This window comes from Doryrhamphus excisus, chromosome 12 (assembly GCF_030265055.1).
Source record: "Doryrhamphus excisus isolate RoL2022-K1 chromosome 12, RoL_Dexc_1.0, whole genome shotgun sequence".
NCBI lineage: Eukaryota > Metazoa > Chordata > Actinopteri > Syngnathiformes > Syngnathidae > Doryrhamphus > Doryrhamphus excisus.
In genome coordinates this window covers 20,314,150-20,334,189 of record NC_080477.1, presented here as the reverse complement: position 1 = coordinate 20,334,189, position 20,040 = coordinate 20,314,150, and the positions used below count along the sequence as shown (strand labels likewise).

At 36.8% G+C, this 20,040-nt stretch overlaps 1 protein-coding gene across 9 annotated transcripts in view; it reads right to left on the bottom strand.

Moving 5' to 3' along the window:
- Positions 1-20,040, bottom strand: part of chd9 (chromodomain helicase DNA binding protein 9) — a 94,969-nt gene that overhangs the window by 18,355 nt on the left and 56,574 nt on the right. For all 9 annotated transcript variants that reach the window (XM_058089449.1, XM_058089450.1, XM_058089452.1 and 6 more), the window contains 17 exons: positions 19,526-19,594; positions 18,340-18,395; positions 15,438-15,555; positions 14,062-14,148; positions 13,689-13,826; positions 12,446-12,567; positions 11,654-11,897; positions 9,847-10,023; positions 8,443-8,586; positions 6,753-7,008; positions 4,831-5,041; positions 4,381-4,576; positions 4,123-4,305; positions 2,596-2,781; positions 2,349-2,459; positions 901-1,100; positions 612-811 (listed from right to left, as the gene is read on the bottom strand). In XM_058089449.1, coding sequence (XP_057945432.1) covers positions 612-811; positions 901-1,100; positions 2,349-2,459; positions 2,596-2,781; positions 4,123-4,305; positions 4,381-4,576; positions 4,831-5,041; positions 6,753-7,008; positions 8,443-8,586; positions 9,847-10,023; positions 11,654-11,897; positions 12,446-12,567; positions 13,689-13,826; positions 14,062-14,148; positions 15,438-15,555; positions 18,340-18,395; positions 19,526-19,594 — 2,698 coding nt within the window. The remainder of the gene's footprint in view (positions 1-611; positions 812-900; positions 1,101-2,348; positions 2,460-2,595; positions 2,782-4,122; positions 4,306-4,380; positions 4,577-4,830; positions 5,042-6,752; positions 7,009-8,442; positions 8,587-9,846; positions 10,024-11,653; positions 11,898-12,445; positions 12,568-13,688; positions 13,827-14,061; positions 14,149-15,437; positions 15,556-18,339; positions 18,396-19,525; positions 19,595-20,040) is intronic.

The following is a 20,040-nucleotide window of genomic DNA, read 5'->3' as shown; positions in this document are numbered from 1 at the left end:
TATATAATAATAAATAAATAATTTGATATTTTTTATTGATTTTTTTAATTTATTTGATTTTTCAAAAAATAAATCTCTGACAAATTTCATATAACAGGGCAAAAGCAGGCTAATAAGCAAGTCAATAAGCAGGCTAATACTAGCCTACTACTACTACTACTAAGAGTAGTAGAACCTACTACTAGTACTACTAAATAGTAGTAGTAATAGTAGAGTAGTAGTAGACCCTACTACTAGTAGTAGTAGTAATAATCAGAAGAAGAATAATGATAATAGTAATAATAATAATAATCAGGGGGCTGCACGGCGGATGAGTGCTTAGCACACAGACCTCAGCTAGGAGACCCGAGTTCAATTCCACCCTCGGGTATCTCTGTGTGGAGTTTACATGTTCTCCCCGTGCATGCGTGGGTTTTCTCCGGGTACTCCGGTTTCCTCCCACATTCCAAAAACATGCTAGGTTAATTAGCGACTCCAAATTGTCCATAGGTATGAATGTGAGTGTGAATGGTTGTTTGTCTATATGTGCCCTGTGATTGGCTGGCCACCAGTCCAGGGTGTACCCCGCCTCTACTACCATCGTGAGGATAAGGAAATTCAGCTTTTTATACCCAAGTGATTCTGCAGCTCCTTGGTGCGTCCGTCTTCTGTGGGTGCGATCAAGTCCCACATGAAGCTTTTGATCTTGTCATCGCCACGGTAATGCACCAGACAGTAGGCCAGGAGCGCCCTGCAGATGGACTCCACATCCCAGTCCGTCAGCTGCTTCTTAAAGCGCCCGTGGTTTAGGATGTCCTTCCATCGCCCCCACCTGGGTGACGACACGTTTTATATTTGAATTAAATTGACACGATGCCGCTGTGGCGTATTGATGGCGTCGACGCGGTTTAATGACCGCACCCGTATACGAGCAGATTCTTCTCCACTCGGAAACATTCGGTGCGACCGTAGCTGTTGGGACGCTCGTGGGTTCGCCTGAGTTTGGGTTTGGAGTCGTCGCTGTCGCTGTCGCCCTCCGACAGCTCCGCCAGCTCGTCCTTGGTGGAGCTGAAGGGCCTCGTCTGCTTCCTGACACGCGGGGTGTCGATGACCAGGCTGTTCTAAAAACACAAGAGAAAGATTCTTCACGGTGTGGCTCTCAACGTTTTTTTGGAAAATTACTATAAATTTCAACATAATTGGGGACATGACATTAAATCACTACTACGGTATTTACGTGCGGAGTTCCCCAGGGGTCAATACTGGGGCCAAAACTGTTCATCAATGATATCTCCAAAGTTACGAAAGACTTAAAGCTGGTATTATTTATGGATGATACCATTGCTTTTTGTTCTGGAGGGGGTATAGATGAAATCATTAGAAAGGTCAGAGACTAACTAAGTTATTATTATTATTATATAAAATTAAAATTAAAATTAAAATTAAAATTAAAATTAAAATTAAAATTAAAATTAAAATTAAAATTAAAATTAAAATTAAAATTAAAATTAAAATTAAAATTAAAATTAAAATTAAAATTATTATTTTTATTATTATTTTATTTTTTGGGATTTTGGACTAAATAATACAAACACTAAATGTCAACATGCAAATATTTTCACTATATATATATGACACTAACATGGAAACAGGAGTTCAGAATGTTGACATTCGCTTATAATAAAATAATAATAATATATTTACATTTGTATTTAGAAGTTATTAAAAAAATAATTTTGCGAGCCTATCATCAAAAAAATTAAAATTAAAATTAAAATTAAAATTAAAATTAAAATTAAAATTAAAATTAAAATTAAAATTAAAATTAAAATTAAAATTAAAATTAAAATTAAAATTAAAATTAAAATTATTTTATTTTTTGGATTTTGGATTACAAATTTACATTACAAATTTTAAAAATTACAAATTTTAAAAATTACAAATTAAAAAAAATTAACAATTACAAATAAAAACGTAAATTATATTAGAAAAGCAGGACGTGAACAAATGTAACAGTTACTGATTGAAAATTAAAATTAAAATGATTAAAAATATAATTATTAAAATTGGAATAAAAATTAAAATTAAAATAATAAAAATTAAAATAATTGAAATGAGAATTAAAATGAGAATTAAAATGAGAATTAAAATGAGAATTAAAATGAGAATTAGAGGTTTATTTTAGAGGTTTATTACAGGTTTATTTCTTAGAGGGGTTTCTTTCCCATGCACGAATCTCTGCTCTGGTCGAGGTTTCGTATTCGCGGGAGTGGACCACTCGTGCCCCACAACCACACTTTGACAAACACTACCCCGCACTTTCTTAAGAGAACCTAATCGCTTTACGAATATGGTAGAAAACCCCTTACTCTGCCGTTCACCATATCCATATCGACGTCTGCCTTTTTGGCCCACTTGTCCCAGAAGTTGGGGTCATCCAGAGAGATGTCTGTGCGGTTTCCGGACGCCACAAAACTGGCCTGGAAGAAGATAATGTCCGATAAACTCAACAAGCTGTATTCCAATTTAATGCAATTGTGATCAAGCATAAAAAATAAAGGTGCTATTTTAGGAATATGGGATACTATATATATATCAACCCGGTTCTTATATTACCTTGGCAAAGGTGGACCCCCGCCCCTCGGACTCAATGGTGATAGTCTTGGTCCTGCGTTGGAGGATCTGGTCGATGTCCTCCTCACAGAACTTGGCACCTTCATCCTCTTCATCCATGATGGCGCCGTAGGCCCCACGTCGCAGCAGATCCTCGATTTCCTTTTTGGACAGCTGTTGCTGGATGGCCTGGGAAGGAGGAAGGATGATTAAATCCTGGCAGCAGATGGCAATGACTTGCCTTGGGGGATTGGAGGTCTTGCTCAAGGACTTTAGCCACGTTTACATGAGGAGTTTTTCCTCTTTCCGAACTGAATCTTTCCGAATGACCTTTCCGAAAGCAATGGTATACATGGAAAGGAATATTCCAATCGCGTGTTTACATGCGCCGCTATAATCAACCAGAATAGTCAATGGGGCATGCCCAGTAAAACGTAAACATCAACATCACGTGATACCGACTTCCTTGAGATTTTCTTTCACCTGTTGGAATAACTCCGTATTGCCATTTTTTCCGTTCAGGGGTCTCAAACACACGGCTCGCGGGCCAAATGTGGCCCGCAGGACACTAGTTTGAGGCCCCCTGCCTTGATATGAAAGTTTAATGTTAGTGCGGCCCGCGCAAGTTTGATATGGATGCTGTATGGTATCATGTACCCAGAAAAAATTATTACGTTTGATTGACATCTTCATGTTAAAGGTTAAATAACTGTTACTAGTTATCCTCCCTATCCGTGTGGAAGTGGTAAGTTTTTGGCTATTTAAGTTTAAAGGAAATAACTTGAAGGCTACCGTTTAGGTCGCTAGCTCTCTAGTTTGCGAGTTAGCATGTGTCTCAAGACCCTGCAGTTGCGCAATATGTTGTAAATAAAAAGAGTATAAATGTGACTATAGTCGTGTTTTGTCATGTCTACAGGGCTCTAATAATGCTTTGTTCATTTTAATCTGAAAAAAATAATTCTACCCACCAACTATATGTGGTTTCTTAAGTTTTTATTATTTGCCGTTTTATTATTATTATTATTATTATTATTATAATTATTTATTTATTACTGATTTTCTTTATTCTTGATTTGTTTATTTATTTTTCATCTTATTTTGTGTAGAAAAATAAAAAGTAAGATATTTGAGAACAGTGGAATATTTTATCGTAGCTTTTATTGTAGAAAATTGGAACCTAAGCGAAGTTTTTTTTTAAAAATTGTTTTTAATAAATGCGTTTTTTTTTTTTTGGCTGTGGCCCAGTCTCACACAGACCCTAGCTCCAGTGGCCCCCCAAGTAAATTGAGTTTGAGACCCCTGGTTTAGATTCTGTTCCACTTTTGTCCACCTTTTTTTAAAATTAAAAATTATTTTATTTTATTTCATTTTATTATATTATTTCATTTTTTAAATTAAAATTAAAATTAAAATTAAAATTAAAATTAAAATTAAAATTAAAATTAAAATTAAAATTAAAATTAAAATTAAAATTAAAATTAAAATTAAAATTATTAACCCCCCAATTCCAATTCCATTTCCAGCACTCACCCCTCCGCCGGTGCCTCCTCCCAGACTGTTATCTCTGCCGCTCATGCTCTGCAACACGGCTTTGTCCAAACCCAGCTTGAGGCTGGCGCGATCAAACATCTCCCGCTCGTAGGAGTTCCTGGTAATCAGTCGATACACCTTCACCGCTTTGTTCTGACCAATCCGGTGGCAACGTGCCTGCGCCTGTCGAGTTCCGTATTAAAATCAGTACTGCTTACCGGGTTTTTGGATTTCATGTCTTTTCTGTTTGTGTTCTACCTGCAGGTCGTTCTGAGGGTTCCAGTCCGAGTCAAAGATGATACAGGTGTCGGCCGCCGTGAGGTTGATGCCCAGGCCGCCGGCTCGTGTGCACAGGAGGAAAACAAAGCGGTCTGAGTCGGGTTTGCTGAAGCGGTCGATGGCCGCCTGACGCAGGTTCCCTCGGACGCGACCATCTATCCGCTCGTACAAGTACCTGCCAAGACAGAGCAGTCACATTCTGTATATGACCCAAATATAAGACAAAACCTGAATATAAGACAAAATTTGCGTTGAAAAAATTAATTTTAATTATTTATTATAATTTATTATATAATTATTTAATTAATTATTTTAAATTTATTATTACAGGACAAAAATTATCTTGTATTTTAACACGTATTTTTAATTGGCTAATATTGAGCGTCGTCTTATATTCGGGCAAATAAGTGCAGCGAGTCGAGCAGTTACCTTCTCTGAATGAGGTAGTCTTCCAAGATGTCAAGGCACCGCACCATTTGGGAGAAGATGAGCACCTTGTGGCCGCCGGCCTTCATCTTCGGCAGTAGTTTGTCGATGAGGACGAGCTTCCCGGCGGACTGCACCATGGCTTGTAAGTGGAAGTCCAAGGCAGCCGGGCTGTAAACCTCCCTGAAGTCCTCCAAGATCTTCTCTTCTGCCCCTAAAATTTGTGAAAACAAAATTCGAAATTCAGAGATATGGAATGACATTTTTTGAAATTATGAAAATTGAAATTTTTTGAAATTATGAAAATTGAAATTTTTTGAAATTATGAAAATTGAATTTTTTTGAATTTTTTTCTTCAGATTTGTTGAATTTTGTTTAGACTATTCAACAATTGTTTTTTTGTTTTGTTTTAAATTGTGTCTAACTTCCAAATTTACAAGTTATAACTCACATTATTATTAGTTTCTTTTTTTATTCATTTGTTTATTTTTCAATTGACATGTGCAGATTAAAATTAACATTCTTAAAATTATTGTTATTATTATTTTGCATGAATTTGTTTGATTTTGATAATGGTTTTATTTCATTTGAACATGCATCAGATTACAATTGAGTGCATCCCATAATCAGTTCCCAGTTCCACATGTCCAAAAGGAGTAGGAAGAAGCAAAGCTTATTAAATCCTACCCCTCCATCTGGTACTTTTACAATCAGTAAGTGTTACATTTGTTCACTTCCTGCTTTCCTAATATAATTTAAGTTTTTATTTTTAATTTTTTTTAATTAAAAAAAATATTCTCTTTTATCATGTTGTTATACTATTTCATTATTTCATTTTTAATTAAAATTAAAATTAAAATTAAAATTAAAATTAAAATTAAAATTAAAATTAAAATTAAAATTAAAATTAAAATTAAAATTAAAATTAAAATTAAAATTAAAATTTTTAGTTGACTTAGGAAGGCATATGCAGTACTACGAATCTAAATTTATTATTATTTATTATTATTATTTAATACAAAACACAATGTAGTAACGTATAAGCCTTCCTAAGTTGACTTAAAATTAAAATTAAAATTAAAATTATTTGTTGACTTAGGAAGGCTTATGCAGTACTACGAATCTAAATTTAAATTTTAATACAAAACACAATGTAGTAACGTATAAGCCTTCCTAAGTTGACTTTAAAATTAAAATTAAAATTAAAATTAAAATTAAAATTAAAATTAAAATTAAAATTAAAATTAAAATTAAAATTAAAATTAAAATTAAAATTAAAATTAAAATTAAAATTAAAATTAAAATTAAAATTAAAATTAAAATTTTAAGTCAACTTAGGAAGGCTTATACATTACGACATTGTGTTTTGTATTAGTTTCATTTTAGTGGACCTGTATGGGTTATAAGTGGCTTTAATTCAGGTAGTTTACATTACATAACATACATACATAATATATATGAATGAGGTCCATCATCCATCATTTGTTTATGTTGTTTTTATGCTTTGTTGTTTTGTCTGTATCATGTCCATGGGTCTTTAGAAAAGCACTTACAAATGAAATATATCTTTATTATTATTATTGCTACAGGTCCACACCAGTGCAAACTACAAAGAAACTAAATGTTATTAAATTATCTTTACATCAGCGTCAATTAAAAGTTATCATTAAACACTGCGCTATTGTCAAGGGAGTGTATAATTTGTATCTATTTATTAAAACAAAATGCGGCGTAGCAGCGGTATCAACATAACCTTCAGACATCACTGCTCTGCTCATGTCTCCTTTTTAGGTGCTCTTCAAGCAGATGCAGCAATAATCCCTCTAATGGTGTCATTGAACACGCAAACAAATCACACGCTGTGATGCAAGGATCTGTTAAGACAACCACTTAGTGATGCAAGCGCACACACAGGAAGCCGTTACCTTTGATGAGGTAGGGGTGGTTGCAGCACTTCCTCAGCTCCATCATGGTGTTGACCAGGTTGGGCATGTTGGACTGGCCGGCGCCTTTGGCCAGGAAAGAGAAGTTCTTCTCCAGGATGGCGCGGTAGTACTTCTTCTGGATGTTGGTGAGCTCCACCTCGATGATGGTTTCCTCCTTGGGCGCCAACTTCTTCTCCACGTCCTCCTTCAAACGCCGCAGCATCATCGGCTTCAGGATGCCCTGGAGCTTCTGCACCTGTTAGCCCATAAAAAAAAGACAATTTAGATAGTGAAAGTTTTAAACAAAGCGACAATAAAAAGAGGTTATTATCCTGAGAGCTGGGATGTGTTATTGCGTGGAGCTCAAACAAAACCACAAGCTTGGAGGGCGGAAAAATACACAGCAGCTGTAAATGTTAAGTGCTGCGTCTGCTCACGAGAACATCTCAACTTGAGGCTAGTAGTTTTTTTTTTTTTCTTTCTCCCACACTTTCCAAACAATTGCAGGCAAAGCCATTAGCGCAGCTTCACTTGTTGGTTCCACCTATGTAGACCTCATTTACACCATTTTACAGAACACGCTGTGTCTTATTGATGCATTTATTTTATTTAATGTTTTATTATTTTATTGTATTATTATTTAATTGTATTATTATTTTTATCATTTTATCATTTTTATATTTTATTATTTTATTATTTTTATGTTTTATTGTTTTATTGTTTCGTTTTATATTTTTATATGTTTATATTTGTATATGTTTATATTTGTATATGTTTATATTTTAATATTTTAATATTTTTTGATTATTTTTATATTGTATTATTGTATTATTTTATTTTATATATTATTTTTTATTATTTTATTTTATTATTAAATTTAAAATGTAAAATGTAAAATTTAAAATTATAATAATAACCCATACAGGTCCACTAAAATGAAACTAATGAATTCAAATTTTAAAATTTTACATTTTAAATTTAATAATAAAATAAAATAATAAAATATAAAAAAAATAATATTATATAAAATAAAATAATACAATAATAAAATAATACAATACAATAATAAAATAATACAATATAAAAATAATAAAATATAAAAATAATCAAAAAATATTAAAATTTAAAATTCATTAGTTTCATTTTAGTGGACCTGTATGGGTTATAAGTGGCTTTAATTCAAGTAGTTTACATTTTTATCATACATAATATATATGAATGAGGTCCATCATCCATCACTTGTTTATGTTGTTTTTATGCTTTGTTGTTTTGTCTGTATCATATCCATTGGTTTTTAGAAACGCACTTCCAAATTAAATATATCTTTATTATTATTATGATTTACATCAGCGTCATGATGCTTCCACCTATGTAGACCTCATTTTCACCATTTTACAGCACACGCCGTGTCTTATTGATGCAGTGCAGCACTGATGAAATCATCAGAGAGGCTTCAGAGTCAGAGACTAGTGTAACATTACGCCTAAATCAATATTAAATTAAGAGCGCTAATTACAAACTTCATGCCTTGCAGGAGTAAAATGAGTGCGTCTTAATAAGCTGTACTGAGGAAATATGGAGTCGTTTTCTTTGGGGGGGGGCTATTGACACCTGGTGCTCTGTAATCACGGTTGGATAAGTTTTTCAATTCTAAGGTTTGTTACGAGGGTGTTCAAGGGTGTGGGTTCACCTGCTCTTCAGTTTTGAGGTCTCCAAACTCCTGCATGAAGGTGTTTTCCGAGGGGAAGCGCGCTGGCTCCAGGAAGTGAAGCAGGCTGAAGAGTTCCTCCACGGTGTTCTGGAGAGGGGTGCCCGTCAGCAGGACCTTGTGCTCCTGAAGAATGGAGAAAAGCCAATAAAAATAAGCACGGGCTTATTCATGCTAGCACAATTCGGGACACAAACTGGGGTGCACTACTGGGCGGCGGCTGACTAATTTGCATCCACTTTAGGAAGTTGAACTACTCACTACACTTATGCACAGCTCAAATATAGAAATATAAAATATCTACAGTCTGAATCACATTAACGTCAGTTCAACTCAACGTTAATGTGCAGAGCCATCCAAAACTTCTTTCACTTCCGAATGTCTAAACCTCATTATCTTACACTTTGGCATTATTTAACATGACAACACAACATGGTACCAATATTTAGAGGTCAGAAAAGCATAATAAAAGCATATAAAAGCATAAAAAAGCATAAAAAACCATAAAAAGCATAAAAAAGCATAAAAAAGCATAAAAAAGCATCAAAAAAGCATCAAAAAAGCATAATAGTTCCCCTTTAAGAATGTTAAAATGTCACATTAAAAATATATGCCATTTTGGATTCAACCAAACTTGGAAGTTGAACAGCCATTATCATCATTATGTGCATTTTGCTTTTTCTTTGTTTTATTGGCATTCATTCATTCATTCATTAAGACATAGTGCAGTTGCCAACGGTGATTAATCCTTCATTCATTTTCTACCGCTTTTCCTCACGAGGGTCGTGGGGGGGTGCTGGAGCCTATCCCAGCTGTCTTCGGGCGAGAGGCGGGGTACACCCTGGACTGGTGGCCAGCCAATCACAGAGCACATATAGACAAACAACCATTCACACTCACATTCATACCTATGGACAATTTGGAGTGGCTAATTAACCTAGCATGTTTTTGGAATGTGGGAGGAAACCGGAGTACTTATAAAACATGACTAGATGATGGTATCACGTCGCTCAGGGGTCTTTTAAGAGTGTTTTTTCTTTATTTTAGTTTAGTTTAGTTTAATTTCATTAAATTAAAAATTAAATTAAATTAAATTAAATTAAATTAAATTAAATTAAATTAAATTAAATTAAATTAAATTACATTAAATTAAATTAAATTAAATTAAATTAAATTTTATTTGATTTTATTTGATTTATTTAATTTAATACAGTGGTGACATTTTGATGCTTTTATGGCAGTCAGGGATTTTAACAAGCAACTTCCCTGGACAGTTAAAAGTTTTATAACGGCAGCAGTGTTCTCTATTGTTTAGGGATTCAAACAGCGTTTAAAAAAAACGTTGAAATGTAATCGATCAAGAACATAAGCGACACTCGGACTTACAAGGCTCATGAGTTTAAAGCCCTCCAGCAACTTGCAGTTCTTGTTCTTGAGGCGGTGGGCCTCGTCGATGATGACGCAGCGCCACTCGATGGCGTTGAGTTCGGGGCAGCCGCCCAGAATCATCTCGAATGTAGTGATGATCGCCTGGAACTTGTAGGCGCCTCGAATGACGCGGCCCTTTAAAAATAATAACAGAAAAAAAACAAAAAAACATTATGAAATATTGTAAAACAAGAGCAAAGTCACTGGTGAGACTCAACCGCCGTCTCCCACTGGATTGTTTATCTGTCAGCGTGCGACGGGGAAGCGTCGACTCACTCCGCCTCTGCATTTGTAACCATCGCCTTGACAACGGGCCTCTCGGGGCCACTCAGTTATACAGCGTCCTCCTCCTCCTCCTCCTCCTCCTCCTACAACCAGACGAGCCTCAGAAGAGCCTGAGACGCGCTGACAGCGAGCGTTCCGCTCAGAGGACGCCGTGACATCACGGTGCTGCTGCCGCGGGGAGACTGCGAGGTGGCGGGTTTGGTTCCGCTCCTCTAAACCTCGCCTTTTATGAACATATGAACATAACATGCTAACAGCCACTAAACCACCTGAAATCGCATTAAAAAAAAAACTGAGCAGCCCACTAAATGTTGGATTAGTGCAACTAAATTAATTCAACTAAATTAATTCAACTAAATTGTTCTGAGGGACGCATTTTCATAGAAGTATCACTATGAACTACTGTTAAAATTTCCTGGTAATGCGTACTCTTCTGCACTAGGGGTGTGTATTGGCAACAATCTGGCGATACGTTTCAAGAAACGATATATCACGATGATTTTTTGTTTTTCCTTTTTTCGTTATTTCCTGGAAAAACTGAATTACACCAGAAATATGCACTTACTAAACACATTTTTATTCCATTAAAACATTATGTTATGCTGTATCACAAACTTTCCTAAGCGTAGCATTTGGATAAATAAAGCTAAAAGGACCAAATGTGGCCCGCAGGACACTAGTTTGAGGCCCCCCGCCTTGATATGAAAGTTTAATGTTTGATATGGATGCTGTATGGTATCATGTACCCAGAAAAAATTATTACGTTTGATTAATGTTCATGTTAAAGGTTAAATAACTGTTAATAGTTATCCTCCCTATCCGTGTGGAAGTGGTATTTTTTTAGCTTTTTTAAGTTAAAAGGAAATAAATTGGAGGCTACAGTTTAGGTCGCTAGCTCTCTAGTTTGCGAGTTAGCATGTGTCTCAAGACCCTGCAGTTGCGCAATATGTTGTAAATAAAAAGAGTATAAATGTGACTATAGTCGTGTTTTGTCATGTCTACAGGGCTCTAATAATGCTATGTTCATTTTAATCTGAAAAAAAATAATTTGTCTACCCACCAACTATATGTGGTTTCTTAAGTTTTTATTATTTGCCGTTTTATTATTATTATTATTATATTTATTTAGTACTGATTGATTTTCTTTATTCTTGATGTGTTTATTTATTTTTCATCTTATTTTGTGCAGAAAAATAAAAATTAAGATATTTGAGAAAGCACTGAAAAAGTTTGTATATTTTTTCTATTTTTCTGTTTTTAATAAATGCGTTTTTTTTGTTGTTTTTTTTTGGAAAACCTGATGCGGCCCAGTCTCACCCAGACCCTAGCTCCAGTGGCCCCCAAGTAAATTGAGTTTGAGACCCCTGCCTTATATAGTCTATAATAAATGTCTAAAAATATCGATATCATACTTTTTAATATCGATACAGTATATACGATATTTTCTTACACATCTATTCTGCACCCTAGCAGTGTTTACCTGCGCGTCCCTGAAGTACATCTCGTACTGCTGCAGCATCTGCCTGCTGACCATGCTCCCGTGGTACACAATAACGTTCAGGTGTGTCCAGGTGCGGAATTCCCGCTCCCAGTTGGCGATGGTGGAAAGCGGTGCGATGATGAGGAACGGCGCCTTGATGCCCACGCGGTGAATCTCCTCCAGGAAGGTGATGGACTGGATAGTCTTTCCCAGGCCCATCTCGTCCGCCAGGATGCAGTTTCGCCTGAGGATGACAAGGGAAACCAAAGGGAGTTTTGTTCGTGATGTTTTGAAAGGGTGGGTGGTTTCAAGCACATCATAAAACAGATCGGGAGATAAAAATAACGATGCAGCGGCAAAGGAAAAAAAAAAAAAAAAAGGATATTAAAAGACTGAAGAGAGCAGAGAGCATCAAGAGATGAGCTACGTAATCAAGACTCCTCCGCTCTCTTCCAGTGGGGCACTTAAGCGCCGTCCAGAGGGTTGGGGAGGGGGGGGGAACACGCCGCTATTCTCACTGGCCTCTTAAGCAGCTTTGCATTGCTGATGGATCTCACCGCGTGGGATCACACAGGAAGTAAGGCAAGCTGATCATTCAATTAACCACAGTTTCCTGTAGTTTTATCTACCTCCGCACACGCTTCACAATGTCGACCCAACGGTTTGTCAATTAACACTACTACAATATTGGTTCTGTTTCTGATGTGTTGTGCCATATTCTTGCTAATAAATTACCAAGCTAACAATTTTTTGTCCACTTTCTCATGCACTCCACATCATCCCGAAACTGACCTGTTGTACCAGTTGAAAAGGAGCCAGTTGACGCCCTCCAGCTGGTAGTCCCTGAGGCTGTTGTCGTTCCGGTATTGTCGCGACTGCTCCCTCTTCTTCCACAGGTTGGCTGGGGGACGCTCCTATAATGGTAATGGTAATGGTAATGGTAATGGTTTTATTTCATTTGAACATGCATCAGATTACAATTGAGTGTATCCCATAATCAGTTCCCATTTCCACATGTCCAAAAGGAGTAGGAAGAAGCAAAGCTTATTAAATCCTACCCCTCCATCTGGTACTTTTACAATCAGGAACTGTTACATTTGTTCACTTCCTGCTTTCCTATTATAATTTAAGTTTTTTTTTTTTTAACTTAATTTTTTTAATTTAATAATTTAAAAAAAATTAATTTTAATTTTTTTGTCACGTAAATTTACAATCAGTAACTGTAACATTTGTTCACTTCCTGCTTTCCTAATATAATTTACGTTTTCTATTTTTTTTTTATTTTAAAGCTTATTAAATCCTACTCCTCCATCTAGTACTTTTACAACCAGTAACTGTTACATTTGTTCACTTCCTGCTTTCATATTATAATTTAAGTTTTTTGTTTTTTTAAGTTTATTTTTTAATTTAATAATTTTAAAAAAATCATTTTAATTTTTATTTTTTGTCACGTACTTTTACAATCAGTAACTGTTACATTTGTTCACTTCCTGCTTTCCTAATATAATCTAAGTTATTTATTTTTTTTTTATTTTTTTATTTTTTTACTAAATAAGACATCCGACTTGCAAGTCATGTTGCCAGTTGGTATGTTTAAAAGTTTAAATACTTCGAAAGCAACTGGTGGGCCGGATTGAAACTCTTGGTGGGCCGCATGTGGCCCCCCGGGCCTTAGCTTGCCCACCCCTGCCCTAAATGATAACAGCAGGGACGTTATGTTTAAGGTTTTTTTTTTTTTTTTTATTTTTATTATTTTTTAATTTTTGTCACATACCAAAGTACGAGGTGATATGACCATACAATGACATAATAGTCATATAAGTAATATCAATATAGAATATTGAAGAATAAAAATGAAATAAAACAGGAACAGAAAAGTATCTGAAAATTGAAAATAATGTTTATAGTGCATTTTAAGAAAAACTATTGGTAAACACAGAAATTAAACTCCACCACATATACATATATATAGGTTAACTAAAATAAATTAAAAAAGAGATGAATACAGCCGCATGGCGCCAACATCTCCACTTACCACCCTGCGCGAGTCGGGCTTGGCTGCCTGCAGCTGCTCAAACTCTTCTATCTTGCTCTGATCCACGTCGTCCTTCAGCTCCCAGGTGCTGTCCTCGTACGGCAGCGAGCACCACTTCACCAGATAGTACACCACCTCCTGCCGAGACAGGAACGCACGGGGGCAGACGGAGAATGAGGACTGGAAAAGACGGCGCCGCTTTAAGAGCGTTTACAAAAGGGACCGCCGGCAAGCCCATTAGCTTGGCCTTGGGCACTTGTCAGGTACAAAGGCTGCACTCGAGTGGAGACGATACGCAACTAAACTGTGAGGAGAAAACTCGCACCTAACAGATATGATTACCGCGTAGAAAAAAAAAAATATTCATTTGTACCTCCCCCGTGTCTTTATCCTCACAATAAGACACCTCCAGCACTCGGTCCACCTCCACGTAGTCTGGGTTGAAGGGCTCTTCTTCCATCTAGGAATCACAAGAGGGAGACAAAGATGGAGAATCAACTGGAGTACCGACTTGCCATCTGGAGTAAAAAATGCACATATAGTATATACACATATACTCTTGTAGACACACAGTACACACACATTATATTGTATTTATATGTACATAAATATATGTACATAAAGACACACAAAAACATACAAAAGTAGATACAAAGTTAAATCAGATTAATCACGGTTTTTACAATGAATTAATCATGATTAATCACAACACCCTCGGCCATCTCTGTGTGGAGTTTGCATGTTCTCCCCGTGTTTTCTTCGGGGACGAGCGAGGCGGGGTACACCCTGGACTGGTGGCCAGCCAATCACAGGGCACATATAGGCAAACAACCATTCACACTCATATTCATACCTATGGACAATTTGGAGTCGCTAATTAACCTAGCATGTTTTTGGAATGTGGGAGGAAACCGGAGTACCCGGAGAAAATCGGGGTGGAATTGAACCCTGGTCTCCGAGCTGTGAGGTCTGCGCGCTAACCACTCGACCACCGTGCCGCCAGTATGTGAATGGTTGTTTGTCTAAATGTGCTCTGTAGATCGGATGGTGACCAGTGACCCCGCCTCTCTCACCCGAAGACAGCTGGGATAGGCTCCAGCACCCCCACGGGATTCTAAAAAACATGCTAGGTTAATTAGCGACTCCAAATTGTCCATAGGTATGAATGTGAGTGTGAATGGTTGTTTGTCTATATGTGCCCTGTGATTGGCTGGCCACCAGTCCAGCGTGTACCCCGCCTCTCTTGCCCGAAGACAACTGGGATAGGCTCCAGCACCCCCACGGGATTCTAAAAAACATGCTAGGTTAATTAGCGACTCCAAATTGTCCATAGGTATGAATGTGAGTGTGAATGGTTGTTTGTCTATATGTGCCCTGTGATTGGCTGCCGACCAGTCCAGGGTGTACGCATGTTATTATGAGCAATGAGGGGTTGACTTCATAGACTTAAAAGGTAAATGTACTCATTTTCAGTGTATTTTTCTGGCATACTTAAATGTAGAAAATTGTACATGGACTTAAGAGTTATAAAGCGAGTGATAAGAATATCCACGCTGTGTTTTTTATATTGTTTACACACACACACACACACACACACACACACACACACGTGCCTACCCACACATCTAAATAAGCGTGCTCACAACATCCACACAAATGCCTTATATGCATAATAAGCATGTAGGCAACACACACACACACTCGTCACAAATGTCAGCCACACACACACACACACACACGGCGTCTTACGTCGGCGAAGAAGAGCGCCCTCTGTGCCTGTTTCATCTTGAAGCGTTTGATCTTCTGCTGGATCCTCTTGTCCTTCTCCAGCTGCTCCTCTGCGGCCCACTCACAGTGGAGGTAGGAGCTGCACAAAACAGTGAGTGAAATAGTGAGTGAAAGGAACGTGAGAGAGCCTGAAAAGAAACCTTGTGAGAATACATCCTGCAATTAGCAGGTGTGATCAACCCCCCCCCCCCAGTTCTAAATATCACCAAGTCTCTATTTAGTAAGACACTGGACCAAAACCAAAATATGCTTCAAAAGTTCTTTTTTGGCATTTTTACACAAGTATATCCTTTAACAAGAGTGAACAAAAATGAAAATATAGCAATACTGCAAGGTTTTATTTTGCGTCCCCCGGGCGGCACTTTGGACACCAATGGCATCACAAGAGGGAGACAAAGATGGAGAATCAACAGGAGTACCTACTCGCCATCTGGAGTAAAAAATGCACATATGTACATACACAAAAGTAGATACAAAGTTAAATCAGATTAATCAGGGTTTTTACAATTAATTAATCATGATTAATCACAACACCCTCGGCCATCTCTGTGTGGAGTTTGCATGTTCATTTGCATGTGCAAATGAAAATATAGCAATACTGTGAGGTTTTATTTTGCGGCCCCCGGGCGACACTTTGGACACCAATGGCATGACAAGAGGGAGACAAAGATGGAGAATCAACTGGAGTACCTACTCGCCATCTGGAGTAAAAAATGCACATATGTACATATACAAAAGTAGATACAAAGTTAAATCAGATTAATCAGGTTTTTTTTCAATTAATTAATCATGATTAATCACAACACCCTCGGCACATCTCTGTGTGGAGTTTGCATGTTCATTTGCATGTGCCAATGAAAATATAGCAATACTGTGAGGTTTTATTTTGCGGGCCCCCGGGCGACACTTTGGACACCAATGGCATCACAAGAGGGAGACAAAAGATGGAGAATCAACTGGAGTACCTACTCGCCATCTGAAGTAAAAATGCACATATGTACATATACAAAAGCAGATACAAAGTTAAATCAGATTAATCAGGGTTTTACGATTAATTAATCATGATTAATCACAACACCCTCGGCACATCTCTGTGTGGAGTTTGCATGTTCATTTGCATGTGCAAATGAAAATATAGCAATACTGTGAGGTTTTATTTTGCGGGCCCCGGGCGGCACTTTGGACACCAATGGCATCACAAGAGGGAGACAAAGATGGAGAATCAACTGGAGTACCTACTCGCCATCTGGAGTAAAAAATGCACATATGTACATATACAAAAGTAGATACAAAGTTAAATCAGATTAATCAGGTTTTTTTTTTCAATTAATTAATCATGATTAATCACAACACCCTCGGCACATCTCTGTGTGGAGTTTGCATGTTCATTTGCATGTGCCAATGAAAATATAGCAATACTGTGAGGTTTTATTTTGCGGGCCCCCGGGCGACACTTTGGACACCAATGGCATCACAAGAGGGAGACAAAAGATGGAGAATCAACTGGAGTACCTACTCGCCATCTGAAGTAAAAATGCACATATGTACATATACAAAAGCAGATACAAAGTTAAATCAGATTAATCAGGGTTTTACGATTAATTAATCATGATTAATCACAACACCCTCGGCACATCTCTGTGTGGAGTTTGCATGTTCATTTGCATGTGCAAATGAAAATATAGCAATACTGTGAGGTTTTATTTTGCAGGCCCCGGGCGGCACTTTGGACACCAATGGCATCACAAGAGGGAGACAAAGATGGAGAATCAACTGGAGTACCTACTCGCCATCTGGAGTAAAAAATGCACATATGTACATATACAAAAGTAGATACAAAGTTAAATCAGATTAATCAGGTTTTTTTTTTCAATTAATTAATCATGATTAATCACAACACCCTCGGCACATCTCTGTGTGGAGTTTGCATGTTCATTTGCATGTGCCAATGAAAATATAGCAATACTGTGAGGTTTTATTTTGCGGGCCCCCGGGCGACACTTTGGACACCAATGGCATCACAAGAGGGAGACAAAAGATGGAGAATCAACTGGAGTACCTACTCGCCATCTGAAGTAAAAATGCACATATGTACATATACAAAAGCAGATACAAAGTTAAATCAGATTAATCAGGGTTTTACGATTAATTAATCATGATTAATCACAACACCCTCGGCACATCTCTGTGTGGAGTTTGCATGTTCATTTGCATGTGCAAATGAAAATATAGCAATACTGTGAGGTTTTATTTTGCAGGCCCCGGGCGGCACTTTGGACACCAATGGCATCACAAGAGGGAGACAAAGATGGAGAATCAACTGGAGTACCTACTCGCCATCTGGAGTAAAAAATGCACATATGTACATATACAAAAGTAGATACAAAGTTAAATCAGATTAATCAGGGTTTTTACAATTAATTAATCATGATTAATCACAACACCCTCGGCACATCTCTGTGTGGAGTTTGCATGTTCATTTGCATGTGCAAATGAAAATATAGCAATACTGTGAGGTTTTATTTTGCGGGCCCCCGGGCGACACTTTGAACACCAATGGCATAAATCAGCATGATTCATTTATATTTTATTTCATCATCTGACAAGCCAACTATTAAAACCGATATCTATTTCCTGCATCTTAAATACTTTATGGCCTGAAAACATTCTCCATAATAGGAACCCTGTTCTTTTTTGTAATTTAACATTATTTTACGAGTTTCTCTCTTTTGATATTTTTAGAAGGAATAAATTGGATATACGCTTCTCTCCCGTGGATAAGTGACCATACGTGAAACGGATTACCCGTAAACAAGTCACATGACAATGCATGCCAAGCATAAACAAGCAGAAAAGGACTTACTAGTTTTTGTATTTGACAAAAAATTCCTCCACTTCCACCACCAATCCTGGAGAGATCTGGACCAGGATAGAAATAAAAAAAATAAAAATAAACATAAACACAGAGGCAAAACAACAATTGACCAAAATAATATACATTTAACATGTTACTATAAAGCAGTGCTGGGTACGGGCTGCCAACATGTACACATTTGCTGTACTCAACATGCAATTTGACTCCTGAATACGCTTCTGCATTTAGTTGTATTTACCTGGTTGCACAGTACAAATAAATAAATAGATACTAGTTTCTCAATAGTATCTCAAAACAAGGGGCGGGTATTAAAACATTTTTGAGAAAATAAGTGAGAGCCATTGCTCTAAACCAGGGGTCTCAAATTCAATTTACATAGGGGGGCCACTGGAGCTAAGGTCTGGGCGAGACTGGGCCACATCAGGTTTTCAAAAAAAAAAAAAACGCCTTTATTAAAAAATTTATTAAAAATTCAACTGTTCTCAAATATCTTACTTTTAATTTTTCTGCACAAAATAAGACGAAAAATAAATAAACAAATCAAGAATAAAGAAAATCAATCAATCAGTAATAAATGAATATAATAATAATAATAATAATAATAATAATAATAATAATAATAATAATAATAATAATAATAATAATAATAATAATAATAATAATAATAATAATAATAATAATAAAACTGTAAATAATAAAAACTTAAGAAACCACATATAGTTGGTGGGTAGACAAATTATTTTTTTCAGAATAAAATGAACAAAGCATTATTAGAGCCCTGTAGACATGACAGAATTCATATTTATATTTAGACTTTTTTTATTTACAACATATTGCGCAACTGCAGAGTCTTGAGACACATGCTAACTCGCAAACTAGAGAGCTAGCAACCTAAACGGTAGCCTTCAAGTTATTTCCTTTAATAGCCAAAAACTTACCACTTCCACACGGATAGGGAGGATAACTATTAACAATTATTTAACCTTTAACATGAACATTAATCAAACGTAATAATTTTTTCTGGGTACATGATACCATACAGCATCCATATCAAACTTGCGCGGGCCGCACTAACATTAAACTTTCATATCAAGGCGGGCCTCAAACTAGTGTCCTGCGGGCTGCATTTGGCCCGTGGGGCCGCGTGTTTGAGACCCCTGCTCTAAACCATTACCTCCTTCTTGACGACACGGGACGACATGATCTTGTCAACGACGGCAGCGTCTTCTTCACTAGGGTTCTCCTGCAAAATAAAGATAAGAGGAAACATGGACTACTGTCTAATAACTGAACGCCTCGGGACACCTCCCAGCCGCGGTCACATGAGGCTTTTTTGGAGAGTTTCTAATCTAACTCGGGAGTCTTTTAGAGACGCTCGTAAATTGTGCGGGTTGTAAAAAGCCCTGAGGTGAAATTGAGATTTTCGGACTGTTTTAATAATTTAGTGAGGTTGTAACATTTTCTCTATTGAGCTGCGCTGCGCCGTTAAACTTGGCTTATAATTTAGATTTCATTCATAAAAGCAACTCCCCTCTATAGTTAAGAGAATAGAAAAGTGTGTTGATAACCATAGAACCAGAAATGGAACATCAGAAAGGTTATATCAGGTTGAAGGACATAAAGAGGGTGGATAAACTGATCTGGAAAGCCGAAGAAGCTCAGTCGGAGGTGTTTGTACCCACAGCATCG